The following is a 17,884-nucleotide window of genomic DNA, read 5'->3' on the forward strand; positions in this document are numbered from 1 at the left end:
CTGAGCCCTCGCCATGTGCCGAGCGCCGTTCTAAGCGCCGGGGGAGGTACGGGATAATCAGGTTGTCCCACGTGGGGCTCCCGGTCCTCGTCCCCATCTGACAGATGAGGTGAACGAGACGTAAGGGAATTAGGCGACTCGTCCAGAGTCGCCCGGCAGACAAGCGGCGGAGCCGGGATTGGAACCCACGACCTCCGACCCCCCCCAGCCCGGGCTCCTTCCGCCGAGCCACGCCGCTTCCCCCGTCAGGTGGCTGAAATCCTCCCTTTCCTCGCCCTCCAAATCGCTACCCCGTTGACGCTATCGCTTTTCTCTGATCCCCACCTCGACGACTGCGTGGTCCCACTCGCTGCCCTCCCCGCCTGCCGCCTCTCCCCACTCCGGTCCACGCTTCGCTCCGCTGCCCGGAGCCCCTCTCTCCAGAAATAATAATGTTAGTATTTGTTAAGCGCTTACTATGTGCCGAGCACCGTTCTAAGCGCCGGGGTAGACGTAGGGGAATCGGGTCGTCCCACGTGGGGCTCACGGTCTTGATCCCCATTTTACAGATGAGGGAACTGAGGCACAGAGAAGTGAAGTGACTCGCCCACAGTCACACAGCCGACGAGTGGCGGAGCTGGGGTTCGAACTCACGAGCCCCGACTCCAAAGCCCGTGCTCTTTCCACTGAGCCACGCTGCTTCTCCAGAAACGCTCTTGGCGTGTCACCACCCTCCTCCAAAATCTCCGGGGGGGTCGCCCGTCCACCTCCGCGTCGAAAAACCTCCTCACCATCCCCTCCTACCTCACCTCCCTCCTCTCCTTCTACACCCCAGGCCTCACACCCTGCTCTTCCGGTGCCTTGTCCTCGCCCGGCCCGCCGTGGACCCCCGGCCCGGAAGGCCCTCCCTCCTCAGATCCCACGGGCGGTGACTCTCCCCCCGTCTTCAGAGCCTAATCGAAGGCCCGTCTCCTCCAGGAAGCCCTCCCAGGACTGCGCCCCCCCCCCCCTCCTCTTCTCCCCCTCCCTTCCCCGTCCCCGACCCGCTCCCTCTCTTCATCCCCCACCCGCCCCGGCCCCGCCCGCTTAACTTCCGCGTCTCACTTATTCCGACTCGTTCATCCAACGGTATCTACTGAGCGCTTACCAGGTGCGGAGCACTGGACTAGGCGCTTGGGATGGACCAGTCGGCAACGGATAGAGACGGTCCCTGCCGTCTGACGGGCTCACGGTCCGATCCCCGGCTGGACCGTGAGCTCGGGGCGGGCGGGCAATCCGCCCGCTTGCCGTTACCTCGTCCTCTCCCAAGCGTTCGGTACGGTGCTCCGCACACGGTAGGCGCTCGCTCGACGGACGGACCGAACCAGCAGCCAGGCCCCCCGGCCAGAGGAGCCCGGGGCCCAGCCGGAAATACACCCACAGCCCCGTCGGCTTCCGCTTTGGATCTCCCCCCCACCCCCCCCCGGCCTGTGGGAAGGGAACGCGAAGACCGAGCCGGGCTGTGCCGGGCTCTCCCAAGGGCTCCTGCACCCTGCCAGTGGCGTGGCGTACGGCCCGGGCCTGGGACTCACGGGGTCACGGGTTCTAATCCCACCTCTTCCCCTTTCCCTCTGCTCCTCCCCCTCTCCCTCCCGCTCCTCTGTCTGTATCTCTATTCCCCTATTTATTTCGTGAACGAGGTGTCCGTCCCCTGGATCCTATTTATCGCCGTTGTTTTTGTCTGTCCGTCTCCCCCGATTAGACTGTAAACCCGTCGGTGGGCGGGGACCGTCTCTATCTGTTGCCCAGTCGTCCATTCCGAGCGCCGAGTCCAGTGCTCTGCGCACCGTAAGCGCTCAGTAAGTACGACTGAATGAATGGACCTCTGCCACTCGTCTGCTCCGTGACCCCGGGCAAGTCACGTCGGTTCTCCGGGCCCGTTACCTGGTCTGAAAGATGGGGATCGAATCCGTGAGCCCCGCGTGGCACAAGGGGTCGCGTCCAACCGGACGTGCTTCGATCCACCCCGGCGCTTATGACGGTGCCTGGCACCGAGTAAGCGCCCAACAAATACGATAAAATACATAAAAGAAGCGGGAGAGCCCCCAGTGGGACACGGGGTGGGTCCGATCCGGTTCGGCTGTGTCGACCCCGGTGCTTAGAATCGTGCCTGGCACGTGGTAAGCGCTTAATAAGTACCATCGTTATATTATTATTAATTATTGGTATCATTAGGAAGCGTGTAATCCAACACCGTGGATTCCGGGCAGGTAGAACGCGAGTCGGGCGGCCCTTAAGGGGCGAGAACCTGAGGCCGCCGAGACCACCCGGGTCACGGCCCGAACCCCGACCCTCAAAATCAGCCCCACGAACTGGGCTACGATCCAAGATGGCCTAGCGGCTAGGGCCCGGGCTCGGGCATCAGGTCGTGGGTTCTAATCCCGCTTCTGCCACGTGTCCGCCGTATGACCTCGGGCAAGTCACTTCACTCCTCTGGGCCTCAGCGACCTCCCCTGTAAAACGGGGACCGAGGCCGCGAGCCCCACGTGGGATCGGGGACCGTGTCCGACCCCGTCTGCTCGTATCCACCCAGCGCTCGGTACAGTGCCCGGCCCACGGTAGGCGCTCAACAAAACCCCCCGACCTCCTTTCTCGTCCTAGAGCCGCGGGCGTCGCGTTGGCGCGGGTACGGTGGTCCCACGCTGGTTTCTCTTCCCGGGGGAGCGAAAGGGAGGGGGCAGGGAGACGCTCCCCGCTCCGGCCGGGCTGGCCCGGGGAGGGGGGAGGGAGGGAGCCGAGCCTCGGCCGCTCAACTCGCGCCCGGCCCTCGGCCCCGACCCCGGACAGAGACCCGGGCCCCTCGTGGGGACTCCCTTCCCGTCTGCGCGCCGGGCACCGTTCCCGGGAGCGGCGGGAACGGCTGGACGGGGAAGGGCACCCCGGACCCCCTCCCGCCGGGGCCTGGGCCGGGTCTGGCCTCCCGCTCGCCCCCCCATCTGCCCTCCGATCCTCCCGGCCTAGTAAGGGCGCGATGAATGCCGAGGCCGATCCGACACAATCAGCCAGACCGGTTCCTGGCCTACAACGAGTTGAGAGTTTGCGGGGGGGGGGGGGGAAACGGACATTAACGTGAATAAATACATCAGTCATGACGTATAATTTACAGACGGGAGCCCAGGGGATGTGGCGATGGGGGCGGGGGGCGGGGGGGAGGGGGGAATACCGACCGTCCGAAGGTAAGCGCCACAGCCCGGCGTAGGGATGACGCGGGAGGGACAACGGGGCCGGGGAAACCCGAGGTACGAGCGGCTAAGCCAGAGGGCACTGTGCCAGCTTTTTAATAATAATAAGGACAACTGTGGCATCTGTCGAGCGCTTACTACGTGCCAAGCTCCGTACTAAGCGCTGCGGTGGATACAAGCAGATTGGGAGCACTGTGCCAGCCTTTTAATAATAATGAGGACAACTGGGGCATCTGTCGAGCGCTTACTACGTGCCAAGCTCCGTGCTAAGCGCTGGGACGGATACAAGCAGAATGGGTTGGACACAGTCCCTGTCCCGCATAGGGCTCGCGGGCTTCATCCCCATCGACGGATGAGGGAACTGAGGCCCAGAGAAGTGAAGTGACTCGTCCAAGGCCACACGGCAGCCAAGTGGCAGAGCCGGGATTAGAACCCAGGTCCTTCTGACCCCCGGGCTGTTCTGGACCCTGCCTTCGAGCCCAGGACCCAGAGCCCAGGCGGGGGAGGGGGCGGGGGGGGCGGAGAGAGACGGGGAGGGGGGGAGGGGGGGAGAAGACGGTCAGGCAAAAGCAACGTACGAGTTGAAAATCGAAGGCGAGATCAGTTTTACCTTTTATTAATCTCCTCGTCGGCGAATTCTGTGGGAATGAGGGAGAAGTATTTCCCCATCTTCAGCCAAAGATTAGATTTGGGAATCCAGCCATTGTGCGCATGGATAGCGTGAATTTTAGCCAGCTGACGTGCTATTAGCCTGTTTAAAAAAACAAATAAATATACACGTCCAAGTCAAGTTGGATATAGCTATTCGTTTACCCGAGAGAGAGTCCCGGGACTAAACTGCCGGATGCCTTCACCTAATTCCTAGTCTTAAGTGGCCACCCGGCATTATCATCGTCGTCGTCATTACTATGATTATTACTCAAACCGAATCTTCGCCCTCGGGGAGCTTATTCATTCAATCGGGTTTCTCGAGCCCTTACCGTGCGCAGAGCACTGGACTGAGCGCCTGGAAGGTGGTAATAATAATCGTAATAATAATGTTGGTATTTAAGCGCCTACTAAGTGCAGAGCACTGTTCTAGGCGCTGGGGTAGACAGAGGGTCATCAGGTCGCCCCACGTGAGGCTCACAGGTAATCCCCATTTTCCAGATGAGGTCACTGAGGCCCAGAGAAGTGGAGTGACTCGCCCACGGTCACCCGGCTGACAAGTGGCAGCGCGGGGGATCGAACCCATGACCTGGGACTCCGAAGCCGGGGCTCCTTCCACTGAGCCACGCCGCCTCCCCTAATCGCTCGGGTGCATCCTCCACATCCGAGAGAGCGTCGCGACCCTATTCGACTTCCCGGGCAACGGAGCCGGGGAGAGGGGATGGGAAAACGTTCGGGGAGGCTGCGGGACGGACCCCGTTTCGGGTGACGCCGGCATCCGACGGACCGGGAACGTCGCCCCGGTGGAGAGAGAGAACCGGCCTCTTTTTCGCCATCTTTTCGGACCGAGGGGGGCGGGGTTTGGGGGGGGCGGGGGGGGACGGGGGACGGGGGACTTTCCCAATCCGTACTTTAAAACGGCGCTGTCCTCCTTACTCTGTGCCGGGCCCCGCCCTAAGCGCCGGGGTGGACACAAGCTAATCCATCCGGATCCGGTCCCGCTCACGCTCTTCGCCCCATTTTCCAGACGAGGCGACCGAGGCCCAGGTCCCACGGCGGGCGAGTGGCGGGGCCGGGCCGGGAACCCGAGGCCCTCCGGTTCGCGGCCTGCGCTCCACCCGCTGGGCCACGCCGCTCCTCCGCCGTACCGTCCTCTCCCGAGCGCTCGGGACAGCGCTCCGCACGCCCGCCGCGGGAAGCCGCTCGATGAGAACCGCCGACCCGTCGGCGGGAAGGGGAGGGGCTCCCGGAGAAGCCGGGAGACGGCGACCCCCGTGGCCGGGGAGTCGAGGGAGACGCGAAACGGACGACGGCCTCGAGCCGGCAGGACCGCGAGGCCGGTCGCAGCGAGAATCAATAACAACGGTGGCATCTGTTGAGCGCTTACTACGTGCCAAGCGCCGTTCTAAGCGCCGGTTAATAATAATAACGATGATGATGGTGGAGTCCGTTAGTCACTACGGGCAGAGCACTGTTCTAAGCGCTGGGGGGATACAACGTGATCAGCTTGTCCCGCCTGAGTTTTTAATCCCCATCTTACGGATGAGGGAACCGACGCACGGTGAAGCGACTCGCCCGAAGTCCCGCAGGTGGCAAGCGGCCGAGCCGGGATTCGAACCCATGACCTCCGACTCCCGGGCCCGGGGTAGATACAAGGCCGTCAGGTGGTCCCACGCGGGGCTCACGGTCTTCACCCCCCTCTTCCAGAGAAGCAGCGCGGCTCGGTGGCCAAGCGGCCGGGCTGGGGCGTCGGAGGTCACGCATGGGCTCGAATCCCGGCTCTGCCGCTCGCCCGCCGCGTGACTTCGGGCGAGTCGCTTCACTTCCCCGGGCCTCGGTTCCCTCATCTGTAAAATGGGGATGAAAACGGTGAGCCCCACGTGGGCCCACCTGATCTCCTTGTCCCCCCCAGCGCTCCCAACAGTGCTCTGCACGTAGTAAGCGCTTAACAAATACCGCCGTTTTCTAAGGGAACCGAGGCCCGGAGGAGCGCTCGCGCGGCGTCGCGCGGCCGATCGGCGCCATCGGAACCCGCGGCCTCCGGCTCCCCGGCCCGGCCTCTCTCCCCTGAGCCGCGCCGCCTCTCGGAAGGCCCCGCGGGGCGGAGAGGAGGGGGATCCGCCCGCTGCCCCACCCGGCCGTACCTCCCGCGCGTTCAGAGCGGGACCGGGCGCCGGGGAGGGGGGGAGGGACGGAGGCGGGCGGCGTGTTCACCTGAAGATGTGCGGGCTGCAGACGTGCTCGGGGTCGAGGGCCCGGCCCTGGATGAACTGGTAGCACAGCCCGTTGTTGAAGGTGCAGTAGAGCTGGGGGGCGCAGCCGTGAGCCTGCAGCACGCGGAAGCTCTTCACCTCCTCCTCGCGGTCCACCAGCAGCTCCGTCTTGTTGCCGTAGATCCGCACCAGGACCACGTCCTCCATGCTGTCGCCCACGTAGCAGCCGATCAGCTTGTTGGTGATCCCGTCCGTGAACAGCTGAGGGGAGGGGGAGGAAGGCGGGTGAGCGAGCGGGGTCGGGGGGGACGGGACACGGGACACGGGCCGGCGAGCGGAGCCCCCCGCCCCGGGGGGACGGGCGAGGCGGGAGGGGGACGGACCCCGCCTCCCTTCGGGGCGGCCACCGAGCCGCCGCCGCCCGAGGCCCGGCCGCCAAAGGAAAACCGACGGAGACCGCGCGCCTCCCCTCGACGGCGACGACGGGGTCTCTTGAGCGCCCGCTCCCTGCCGAGCGCCGTTCCAACTGCTGGGGCTGCCGGGTCGCCCCACGTGGGGCTCGCGGCCTCCGCCCCCATTTTCCGGGCGAGGGAACTGAGGCCCAGACAACTGAAGCGACCGGGCCAGAGTCACACGGCCGACGATAACAACGTCGGTATTTGTTAAGCGCTTACTACGCGCGGAGCGCTCTTCCGAGCGCCGGGGTCGGCCCACCTGAGGCTCACCCACCGTTAATCCCCATTTTCCGGGCGAGGGAACTGAGGCCCAGACAACTGAAGCGACCGGGCCAGAGTCACACGGCCGACGATAACAACGTCGGTATTTGTTAAGCGCTTACTACGCGCGGAGCGCTCTTCCGAGCGCCGGGGTCGGCCCACCTGAGGCTCACGGTTAATCCCCATTTTCCGGGCGAGGGAACTGAGGCCCAGAGAAGCCAAGTGACCTGCCCACAGTCACTGACGATCTGACGAGGGGCAGATCTGGGATCTGAACCCACGACCTCCGTCTCCCACGCCGCTTCTCAATGGCGGAGCCGGGAGGAGAACCCACGACCTCTGACTCCCGAGCCCGGGCTGCAGGGGGGAGAGAGAGGCGGGGTGGCCTCGCGGATGGGGCGCGGGGTTGGGAGTCAGTGTGCGCGGAGCACCGTGCCGAGCGCTTTGGGAGAGGACGTCGGAGGGTTGGTGGACACGTTCCCCGCCCGCGACCCGACAGGGACGTGGCTGCAAATCCGGCGCCTTAAAACGCCTGGGGGAGCGAAGGAGGAATCGTCCTGATTTGCAAGGAGTGATTCGGTCTTCTCCTAAGAGAAGCAGCGCGGCTCAGCGGAAAGAGCCCGGGCTCGGCAGTCGGAGGTCCTGGGTTCTAATCCCGGCCCCGCCGCTCGTCGGCTGTGTGCCCCTGGGCCGGTCGCTTGACTTCTCAGTGACCTCCAACTGGAAAACGGGGATGAGAATGCGAGCCCCTCGCGGGACGACCCGATGACCTCGTACCTACCCCGGCGCTTAGGACGGTGGCGGGCACATGGCGAGCGCTTGACACATACCATGATCGTCATTATTAAGGCAAGAGAAGGTAGGGGTTCTACCGGCACGTTAGACGGCTCTTCCATTCACCACGTGCCTGTGCCTAAATCTGTACGAGTTACTTCTGTATTGGGTTATCCTTTGATCCTTGGAATCCCGGCGACCGAGTTAATAAAATGAACCATTCGGGACCTCGAACTACCTAATATTTAGTTTAACCATTAACAGCTTCAGAGGAAGGAAATCGGTGACGGATCCCTAACGGCAGAGCATCCGGGGCCGGAAATCCCCTCAACTGTCCGGGGGGGGCGGGGGGAGGGGGGAGATGACCCCGACCCTGGGGCGGTTTGTAAAGTAAGAGGCGCGTCCCAAAATCCTCCGCAAAACTCCACAAAGAGAATCCGAAAGCCGGAAACGAGGCCGGGGAGTGAGCGGCCGAGAGACTCTCTCGAATCTTTAGATTTCATAACAATGATTCTCACGGTCGCTCGCGCTCGTCTGTCTGCGTCCACGCAGGGGAAGCAGCGCGGCTCAGCGGGAAGAGCCCGGGCTTGGGGGGGGGGGGGGGGGGGGGGGTCGAGAGGTCACGGGTTCGAATCCCGGCTCTGCCTCTTGTCAGCCGGGTGACTGTGGGCAAGTCACTTCTCTTCTCTGGGCCTCAGTTCCCTCATCTGGAAAATGGGGATGAAGACTGCGAGCCTCATGACCTGATGACCCTGTATCTACATCAGCGCTTGGAACAGTGCTCTGCACATAGGAAGCGCTAACAAATACCAACATTATTATTTATTATTATTATTATTATTCTCATCTCCCCACCGACCTCTCGCCCACATCCTACCTCCGGCCGGGTGCGCCCTCCCGCCTCATTTTAGACAGGTAAATGCTACCCTGTCTATATCGAAGGCCCATCTCCTCCAAGAGGCCCTCCCTGACTAAGCCCTCCTTTCCTCCCGCTCTCTTCTGCGCCGCTCTGAGAAGCAGCCTGCCTCGGTGGCAAGAAGGCCGGGCTTGGGAGTCGGCGGTCGTGGGTTCTAATCCCGGCTCCGCCACCTGTCAGCCGTGTGACTTTGGGCCAGTCGTTTCACTTCTCGGTGCCCTCAGCGGCTCGTCTGGAAAACGGGGGTGAAGACCTCGAGCCCTACGGGGGACAACCTGATGACCTCGTATCTACCCCAGTGCTCAGAACAGTGCTCGGCCCCCAGGAAGCGCTTGACACCATCGTCATTATTACTTGCTCCTTCGTTCACCCTCCCTCCCGTCCCCACAGCACAGGCGTATATATATATACGCTATAGATCCTTGTAATTTATTGATTTATATTAATGTTAGTCTCCCCCTCTAGACTGTGAGCTTGCAGTGGGCAGGAATGTGTCTGCTTCTTGATATACGTACCCTCCCAGGCGCTTAGCACGCCGCTCTGCACGCAGAAAGGGTTCGATAAGTACAACTGACAGTGCTGGAATCTGTTAAGCGCTTACTCTGTGCCGAGCACCGTTCTAAGCGCTGGGGGAGATCCGGGGTCATCGGGTCGTCCCCCGTGAGGCTCCCGGTCTTCATCCCCATTTTCCAGACGAGGCAACCGAGGCCCAGAGGGGCGGCTTGCCAAGAGTCACACGGCCGATCAGGCGGTGGAGCCGGGATTAGGACCCACCACCTCTGACGCCTAAGCCCGGGCTCTTTCCACTGAGCCACGCTGCTTCTCCAATTGAATCGGACTGAACCAATAGTGATTACTAATTATGATGCCTGCGCAGCACTTACTGTGTGCCAGGCACTGTACCGGGCGCTGCGGTGGATAATGATCATGTTGGTATTTGTTGAGCGCTTACTACGTGCAGAGCACTGTTCTAATCCCAGCAAAATAGGTCGGCCCCCGTCCCCCGGGGGGGGGCTCCCGGTCTCCATCCCCATCTTCCAGATGAGGGGACCGAGGCCCGGAGAGGTGAAGGGCCTCGCCCGGGGTCACGGAGCGGACTGGGGGGGGGGGGGGGGGGGGGCGCGGAAGCCGGGATCAGACCCCACGGCCTCTGATCCCAGGCCCAGGATAAATCAGACTATTAGACCGTGAGCCCGTCGCTGGGCAGGGACGGTCTCTATCTGTTGCCGGACCGTCCGTTCCGAGGGCTTAGTCCAGTGCTCTGCGCATAGGAAGCGCTCGGTAAATACGACCCGAATGAATGAACGAATTCGGCTGGATGAGAAACGGGAAGGAAGACCCCGAAGCAGACGATCCCGTGGGTTCCCCGGACGGCCGCGGGGGAAACGGCGGAAATCCCCGGCTCCCCGGGATTGACACGCCGGCATTTTTAGGGGCCAGCGTCCGGGGGTGCCCTCTCCACTCTGGAGAGCTCCCCGAGGCCCCGGCGACAAGTGGACAGAGACTGTCTGCCAGAGACGAAGAGGACCTTCAAATCGACCCTTAAATGTAAACGCTGCAAAAAGCCAAAGTAAATAAAGCCCAGGTGCTTCTCGACGAGGGCCCGGCGCTTTTCCCCCAAGCGAAAACGGGTCTCCCTTCGGGGGCTCGTGGCTCGGTGGAAAGAGCCCGGGTGCAGGAGTCACCCGGGTGTAGGAGTCACAGGTCACGGGTTCTAATGCCGGCGCCGCCGCCTGTCAGCCGTGCGACTCTGAGTCGCTCGCTCGACTTCTCGACGCCTCAGTTCCCTCATCTGGAAAATGGGGATGAAGACCGCGAGCCCCACGTGGGACAACCTGATTATCCTCTATCCACCCCGGCGCTTGGAACAGTGCTCGGCACGTAGTAAGCCCTTAACAGATACCAACGTCACTATATTATTAATTCATGGGTCTCTGGAGCCCTCCGAGCCACTGACGATGACGACGACGTTGGCATCTGTTAAGCGCTTACTAGGTGTCGAGCACGGTTCTAAGCGCCGGGGTGGATGCGAGCTAAGCAGGTTGGACCCGCTACAAGAACCAACCAACTCTCGGCTCCGGGTGACGAGATGGGCTTCGCCAGGAAAAACCCAGGTTTTCTTTCCAAAGGCTGACTGTCCTGAAAACATAATCCCTGTAACAAAATTAGTTTCCATTTCCCAAAAAAAAACAAAAAAACAAAAACAACCCCACAAACAAAAAACCAAAACTCTCCCGCTGCGGTGACCCAGAAAAGCACTGGCGGCTTTGTGCTGTTCCTGATAAAGCAGAATCCCACCGAGTCGTCGTTACTTTGGGAAAGGTTGGGAATCTCGGCAATTTAGTTTCCCAAAAAAATCAGGAGACCTTGCGGACGCCAAGGTCACTCCGAGAGAGGAGGAGAGTTCTGCTAACTCAGAAACGGGCCGTGCCACTTTTGAAAGAGTATTTGTTCAGCACTTCCTGTGCGCTAGGCACCGTTCTAAAGATCGGGGTGAGATACAAGATAATAATAAAGTCGGTACCTGTTAAGCGCTCACTATGGGCCGAGCACCGTTCTAAGCCCCGGGGTAGATACAAGGGAATTAGGTTGACCCACGTGGGGCTCACAATCTTCATCCCCATTTGACAGATGAGGGAACTGAGGCCCAGAGAAGCGAAGTGACTTGCCCACAGTCCCCCAGCTGCCAAGTGGCAGAGCCGCGATTCGAACCCATGACCTCTGACTTCCAAGCCCGGGCTCTTCCCACTGAGCCACGCTGCTTCTCAATAGGAGTAGGAATAGGAATCTTAATGAATACCATTATTATTATTATTTTCATAAGATGGCCAAACTCAGGAGAGCACTAGGGGCTAGAGAAGCAGCGTGGCTCGGTGGCAAGGGCCCGGGCTTGGGAGTCGGAGGTCGTGGGTTCTGATCCCGGCCCCGCCACTCGGCAGCTGCGTGACTTTGGGCAAGTCACCTCACTTCTCCGTGCCTCGGTGACCTCACCTGGAAAATGGGGATCAAGAATAATAATAATAATGATAATAATGTCGGTATTTGTTAAGCGCTTTCTACGTGCAGAGCACTGTTCTAAGCGCTGGGGGAGACACGGGGGAATCAGGTTGTCCCGCATGGGGCTCACACTCTTAATCCCCATTTTACAGATGAGGGAACTGAGGCCCAGAGCAGTTAAGTGACTCGCCCACAGTCGCCCAGCTGACAAGTGGCAGAGCTGGGATTCGAACTCATGACCTCTGACTCCAAAGCCCGTGCTCTTTCCACTGAGCCACGCTGCTTCTCTAGACTGCGAGCCCCAAGTGGGACCGCCTGATAACCTCCCGTCTCTCCCAGCGCTCGGCACAGTGGCTGAACCATAGCGGGCGCTTAACCAACACCGCCGTTCTTCAAACCCAGAGGCTCCGGAAAATTCTGGAGGGTGAGGAAGAAAAATTCTGGTTTCACTTCTTCGCCTTGCCAGGCTACTTCCCGATGGGCCTCGGTCAGCGGTGGGAGGGAAAGGGGATCTGGGGCGGGTCTATCTGGGGGGCGGAGGGGGGGGGGGGGGGGGGGGTTTCCCAGCAGCGGTCCCGGCCGCGGCTATCCTAAAATGGTTTCTGGTTCGAGATGCCTTCGGGGCACCTGCTCGGTTAGGCTCCAGCCGAGGATTATACGGAGCGGCTCCGGCACACAGGTGACGTGCAATTAAAATAAATGTCTCCTCAGGTTACCGGCTGCGCGGTAACACTCGGGAACCCGCAGGACTGCATTAAGAATGGAAACGGGATTATTACGGAGGGGAGAGGGCCGGGAAAAAGAGCCTCTGACAAAACTACCCCCCGACGCCAGCGCCAAGTATCACATCTCGCCCTTGGCCGAGCTCCCCGGGTCCCCCGTGCACTTGCAAGTTAGGGAGCGGTGGGCGGAGCGCTCTGCACGGGGGCAGGCGTTCGATAATGATGATAATAATGTTGGTATTTGTTAAGCGCTTACTATGGGCAGGGCACTGCTCCGAGCGCCGGGGTGGATTCGTTCATTCATTCAATAGTATCTATTGAGCGCTTACTACGTGCAGAGCACTGTACTGAGCGCTCGGAATGGACAAATGGGTAACAGACAGAGACGGTCCCCGCCCTCTGACGGGCCCGCGGTCCGATCGGGGGAGACGGGCGGACGAGAACGACGGCAGTAGATGGAGTCGAGGGGAAGGACGTCTCCTAAAAACAATGGCCGATGCAGGGTCATCAGGTTGTCCCACGGGAGGTTCACAGATAATCCCCGTTTTACAGATGGGGTAACTGAGGGCCAGAGAAGCGAAGTGACTCGCCCACAGTCACCCGGCTGCCAAGCGGCAGAGCCGGGACTGGAACCCATGACCTCTGACTCCCAAGCCCGGGCTCCTTCCACTGAGCCGCGCTGCTTCAACCCATACCCCCGCCTGACGGCTGGCGACCTCTCGCTTGACCCTTTCCCCCAAGGTGAGGGCCGGCCTCTTGGGCACCCGAGTTAAAGTGTGCAGAAAGCTACGCTAAGCACTGGGGAGAGGACGGTACAACGATAAACAGACGGATTCCCTGCCCGCCACGAGCTTACAGCCAGAGGAGTGCCTCCCGACCCTGTCACACCGTATTCTCCCAAGCGTCTACCACAGTGCTCCGCCCACGGTAAGCATTCAATAAATAATAACAACGCTGATGGCCTTTATTAAGCGCTCGCTACGTGCCAAGCACCGTTCCAGACGCTGGGGGAGATACGAGGTCATCACGTTGCCCAACGTGGGGCGCTCAGTCCTCATCCCCGTTTTACAGGGGGATAACCGAGGCCCAGAGAAGTGAAACGACTCGCCCCAGGTCATACAGCGGACAAGCGGCGGAGCCGGGATTAGGACCCACGACCTCCGACTCCCAAGCCCGGGCTCCTTCACTGGGCCACGTTGCTTCTCGCACGCGGCTTCTATAGATGTCACTGACGATGAAGGGGAGGGACTCGTCCGGATAACGATCGTAACGACTGCGGCATCTGTTAAGCACTTCCTACGTACCAGAACCGTACCGAGCGCTAGGGCGGACATAGGCGAATCATGTTGGACCCAGTCCCTGTCCCACATGGGGCTCCCAGTCTCAATCCCCTCCCTCCAGATGAGGTCACTGAGGCCCGGAGAAGTGAAGTGACTTGCCCACGGTCACAAGGCAGACAAGGGGCAGAGCCGGGATAGTAATGACAACACAATTATGTTGGTATTTGTTAAGCGCTTACTATGTGCAGGGCACCGTTCTAAACGCAGGAGACGATACAACGTGATCAGGTTGTCCCACGTGGGGCTCCCGGTCTTCATCCCCGTTTTACGGACGAGGGAACGGAGGCCCGGAGAAGTGAAGGGACTCGCCCCAAGTCACGCAGCTGACGGGTGGCGGAGCCGGGATTCGAACCCGTGACCTCCCGCCGCCGAAGCCCGGGCTCTTTCCACTGAGCCACGCGGTTTCTCTCAGAACCCACCACCTCCTGAGCCTCACGCCTGGCCTCTACCCGCTAGACCACGTTGCTTCTCTACTGTGAAGGACGACGTGAAGACCTGCGCCCGACTGAGCCTCTGAGCTCTGACTCCCCGTAGCCTGGATTTTCCCCCATTTTCCCTTCGCGCACCCGGAAGCGCACCCGTCTTGACGCGGCCTCCCCGTGGGCTGGGAATGCGCCTCTTCTACCCATCTACTATATTCTCGCAAGAGCTTATCACAGCGCTCTCCACACAGTGAGCGCTCCGCAACTACAAATGGCCGGCTGACTCGGGGGACTCGCCGGTCCTTCCCTCCCCAGCGGGAATTCCCGGGCCGGAATTCCCCGGATCCCCGGTGGCAGGCTTCCTCGGCTGCGGGAGAGCCCCGGCCGCGGGCCGGACCTCGAGGACGGCCCTCGGCCGAGGCGTCACCCCGTCGTTCCCAGATTTCCTCCTCTGGCTCTCTGGTCCCCAGAGACGGGGTTGAGTCGTCGCCCGAGTCCTGGACGCACGCGTCACCTGGGCCTCTTAAGAGGCTCCCGGTCCGTTTTCTCTTGGACTTTTGAGATCTTCCTACGGTCCGCATTCTCTCCCTCTCCATTCGTCCTGACTGAACGCTTGGAAAGTACGATACGGCAATAAAGAGAGGCGATCCCCGCCCACGGCGGGCTCACGGTCTAGGAGGGGGAGACTGACATCAAAACAAGTGGCCGGGCATCAATATCATCAAAATAAGAATAATAATAAAAATGTTGGTATCTGTTAAGCGCTTACTACGTTTCTAAGCGCCGGGGTAGATACAGGGTAATCAGGTTGTCCCACGTGAGGCTCACAGTTAATCCCCATTTTACGGATGAGGTCACTGAGGCCCAGAGAAGTCAAGTGACTTGCCCCCGGTCACCCAGCTGTCAAGGGGCGGAGCCGGCATTCGAACCCATGACCTCTGACTCCCCAGCCCGGGCTCTTTCCACTGAGCCACGCTGCTTCTCGCGAATGGGCATTAAGACCGGGCCCCACGTGGGACAACCTGATGACCTTGGATCCTCCCTCGCGCTTAGAACAGTGCTTGGCACATAGTAAGCGCTTTAACAAATGCCATCACTATTATTATTATTATTATTAAATAGAATTACAGAGTTATACGTCTACACCCGAGTGGGGCGGGGCGGGGAGTGGAGGGAAGATCAAAGGGAGCGAGTGGAGGTGACGCGGAAGGGAGGGGGAGCTGAGGAAAAGGGGGGCTCAGTCCGGGAAGGCCTCCTGGAGGAGGCGGGCCCTCGGCAAGGCTTTGAAGAAAGCAAGAGTCACTGGCGGATTCGAGGAGGGACTTCTAGACCGGGAGCCCGTCGCGGGCAGGGATCGTCTCTCTTTCCTGCTGAACCGTCCTTTCCGAGGGCTCGGTCCGGTGCTCTGCACGCGGTATGTGCTCAACAAATACGATCGAGGGAGTGGATGCGTGAGACGGGCGAGCCAGAAGCCCGGGCAGGAGGTGAGCGGCGGCAGAGGAGCGGAGTGTGCGGGCCGGGGTGGAGGAGGAGAGGAGGGAGGAGGGGGACGGACGGCTTCAAAGCCAAGAGCGAGGAGCTTTTGTTTCGTTTGCTGGAGGTCTTCGAGGAAGGAGGGTGACCTGCCCAGAGCCTTTCCGGAGAAAGACCACCAAGCCAGCGGAGCGAAGTGTGGACCGGAGTGGGGCGAGACAGGAGGTTGGGAGGGCAGAGAGGAGGCTGACGCCGTCATCCAGTGGGGACAGGATATGCGCCAAACGTTTCTGTAAGCGCCGGGGTAGATACGAGTTTAATCAGGTGGGACGAGGTCCCCGGTGCCCAAGGGGCTCCCGGTGGCACCAGGAGGGAGTAGGATTTAATCCCCGATTTCCAGATGAGGTGTCCGAGGCCCAGAGGAGGTACGCGGCTGGCCCAAGGTCACACGGCGGACACGGGAGGGAGCCGGGATCGGCAGCCGGGGCCGGGGGCTGTTTCCGCCACGCCGGACCGATCGATCGGCTCCCCGCTCCCACTCCACCCGGGCTCGCGCTCCGTTCCTCTCCTTCTCGTCTCTCCCTTCGGCCTTCCTCTCGCTCCCGCCCGGGATTCCTTCCCCGCATCGTTCATTCACTCAACCGGTCTCGTTCGGCTCTTACCGTCCGCCGGGCTCCGAACCGGGCGCTCGGAAAGTGCGATCCAGCCATAATAGAGAACATATACAACATAACAATCTTATTAAGTGCCGGCCGGTCGCCTGCGACTCCCGGCGACTCCGTGGAGATCATTTCTCCGGAACGTCCTGTCCTCTGCCGTATATGATATATATATTTAACAGCATACCGTATACGATGAAAACCGTATCCGGCAGACCGCTGTCCTCCCCCATCTTCAGAGATCTCCTGAAATCGCAACTCCTCCGGAAAGCCTTCCTCCATTTCCCATGCCGACCCCTTCGGCACCACCTAATCACATCATGACGACGATAAGAATAATAATAATAATTGTGGTTTGGAAGCGGCACGACCTAGCGAACGGAGCCCGGGCCGGGGAGTCGGAAGAACCCGGGCTCCCGTCCCAGCTCTGTCGCTAGTCTGCCGCGTGACCTCGGGCAAGTCATTTCACCTCTCTGGGCCTCAGTCCCCTCGACTGTAAAATGGGGGTGAAGACCGAGAGCCCCACGCGAGACAGGGACCGCGCCCGACCCGATTTGTTTCTATCCGCCCCAGCGCTCGGTACGGTGCTCGGCACACAGCAGCACTTCAATTCCACAGTTATGATCGTTATCATCTGTAAAACGGGGATGAAGACGGTGAGCCCCACGCGGGACAGGGACCGCGTCCAACCTCATCGGGTCCTATCCACCCCAGCGCCTAGGACGGTGCCTGGCACACGGTAAGGGTTTAACGAATACCATAAAAAGCCAGGAAACACAAGGTGATCAGGTCACACCCGGGGCCGCTTCCCCCTGGCGCTCGGGGCAATTAGTAGGAAGGGAGCGGGCGGTGAATCACCCTCGACAGGTGAGGAAACTGAGGGACCGGGAAGTCGAGCGACTCACCCAAGGTCACCCGGCAGGGGAGTGGGCAGAACTGGGATTCTCTGGGCCCCTCGGCCATCAGTTAGGCGGTAAGGACTCGTGTCCACATCCCCTCTTTTCTCCTCCCTCCAACCTGCCAACGACTTTAGCGTCTTTTGCCCGTTAGACTGAACGCTCCGTGCGGCTCCCCTCTACCATCTGCCACCGGGCCGTGCTGCTTCTCCTAGGGTTCGGTGCAACTCCACCGCGTTGACCTCTCGGTACAGTGTCCTGGCAGCAGTAAGCGCTCCATAAACCCCCCCCCCGACTGACTGACCGCTTCCTGCCGGCAAGTCCCAGCGTTGCTAATTACATCGAGGTCCTTGCCGACTGCCAGGTATTCCACCCCGACCGCTTCCTTTTTCTTTAGGCTTCTAATATCAACTGTGACACGCATTAAGTGCCAGGCACTGTCCTAAACATTCATTCATTCAATAGTATTTACTGAGCGCTTACTACGCGCAGAGCACTGGACTAGGCGCTTGGAACGGACAAGTCGGCAACAGATAGAGGCGGTCCCTGCCCTCTGACGGGCTCACGGTCTGATGGGGGGAGACGGGCGGACGAGAACGATGGCGACAGATAGAGTCGAGGGGAAGAACACCTCACAAAAACAATGGCGACTAAATAGAATCGGGGCGATGTACATCTCATTAAACAAAATAAAATAAATAGGGTGATAAAGATATAGACAGTGGAGCGGACGAGTACGGTGCCGAGGGGATGGGACGGGAGGGGGGGAGGAGGAGGAGAGGGGGGAGAAGAGGGTTTAGCGGCGGAGAGGTGAAGGGGGAGTAGAGGGAGCAGAGGGAAAAAGGGGGGAGCTCAGTCTGGGAAGGCCTCTCGGAGGAGGTGAGCTTTAAGTAGGGATGTGAAGAGGG

General features: G+C 60.7%; 1 protein-coding gene across 1 annotated transcript in view; it reads right to left on the reverse strand.

The window, feature by feature from the left end:
- Positions 1 to 17,884, reverse strand: part of ETNK1 (ethanolamine kinase 1) — a 47,831-nt gene that overhangs the window by 19,262 nt on the left and 10,685 nt on the right. The window contains exons 2-3 of the mRNA XM_029054583.2: positions 6,063 to 6,322; positions 3,811 to 3,951 (exon numbers count right to left, since the gene is read on the reverse strand). Of these exons, the coding sequence (XP_028910416.1) occupies positions 3,811 to 3,951; positions 6,063 to 6,322 (401 nt within the window). The remainder of the gene's footprint in view (positions 1 to 3,810; positions 3,952 to 6,062; positions 6,323 to 17,884) is intronic.

This window comes from Ornithorhynchus anatinus, chromosome 2 (genome assembly GCF_004115215.2).
Source record: "Ornithorhynchus anatinus isolate Pmale09 chromosome 2, mOrnAna1.pri.v4, whole genome shotgun sequence".
NCBI lineage: Eukaryota > Metazoa > Chordata > Mammalia > Monotremata > Ornithorhynchidae > Ornithorhynchus > Ornithorhynchus anatinus.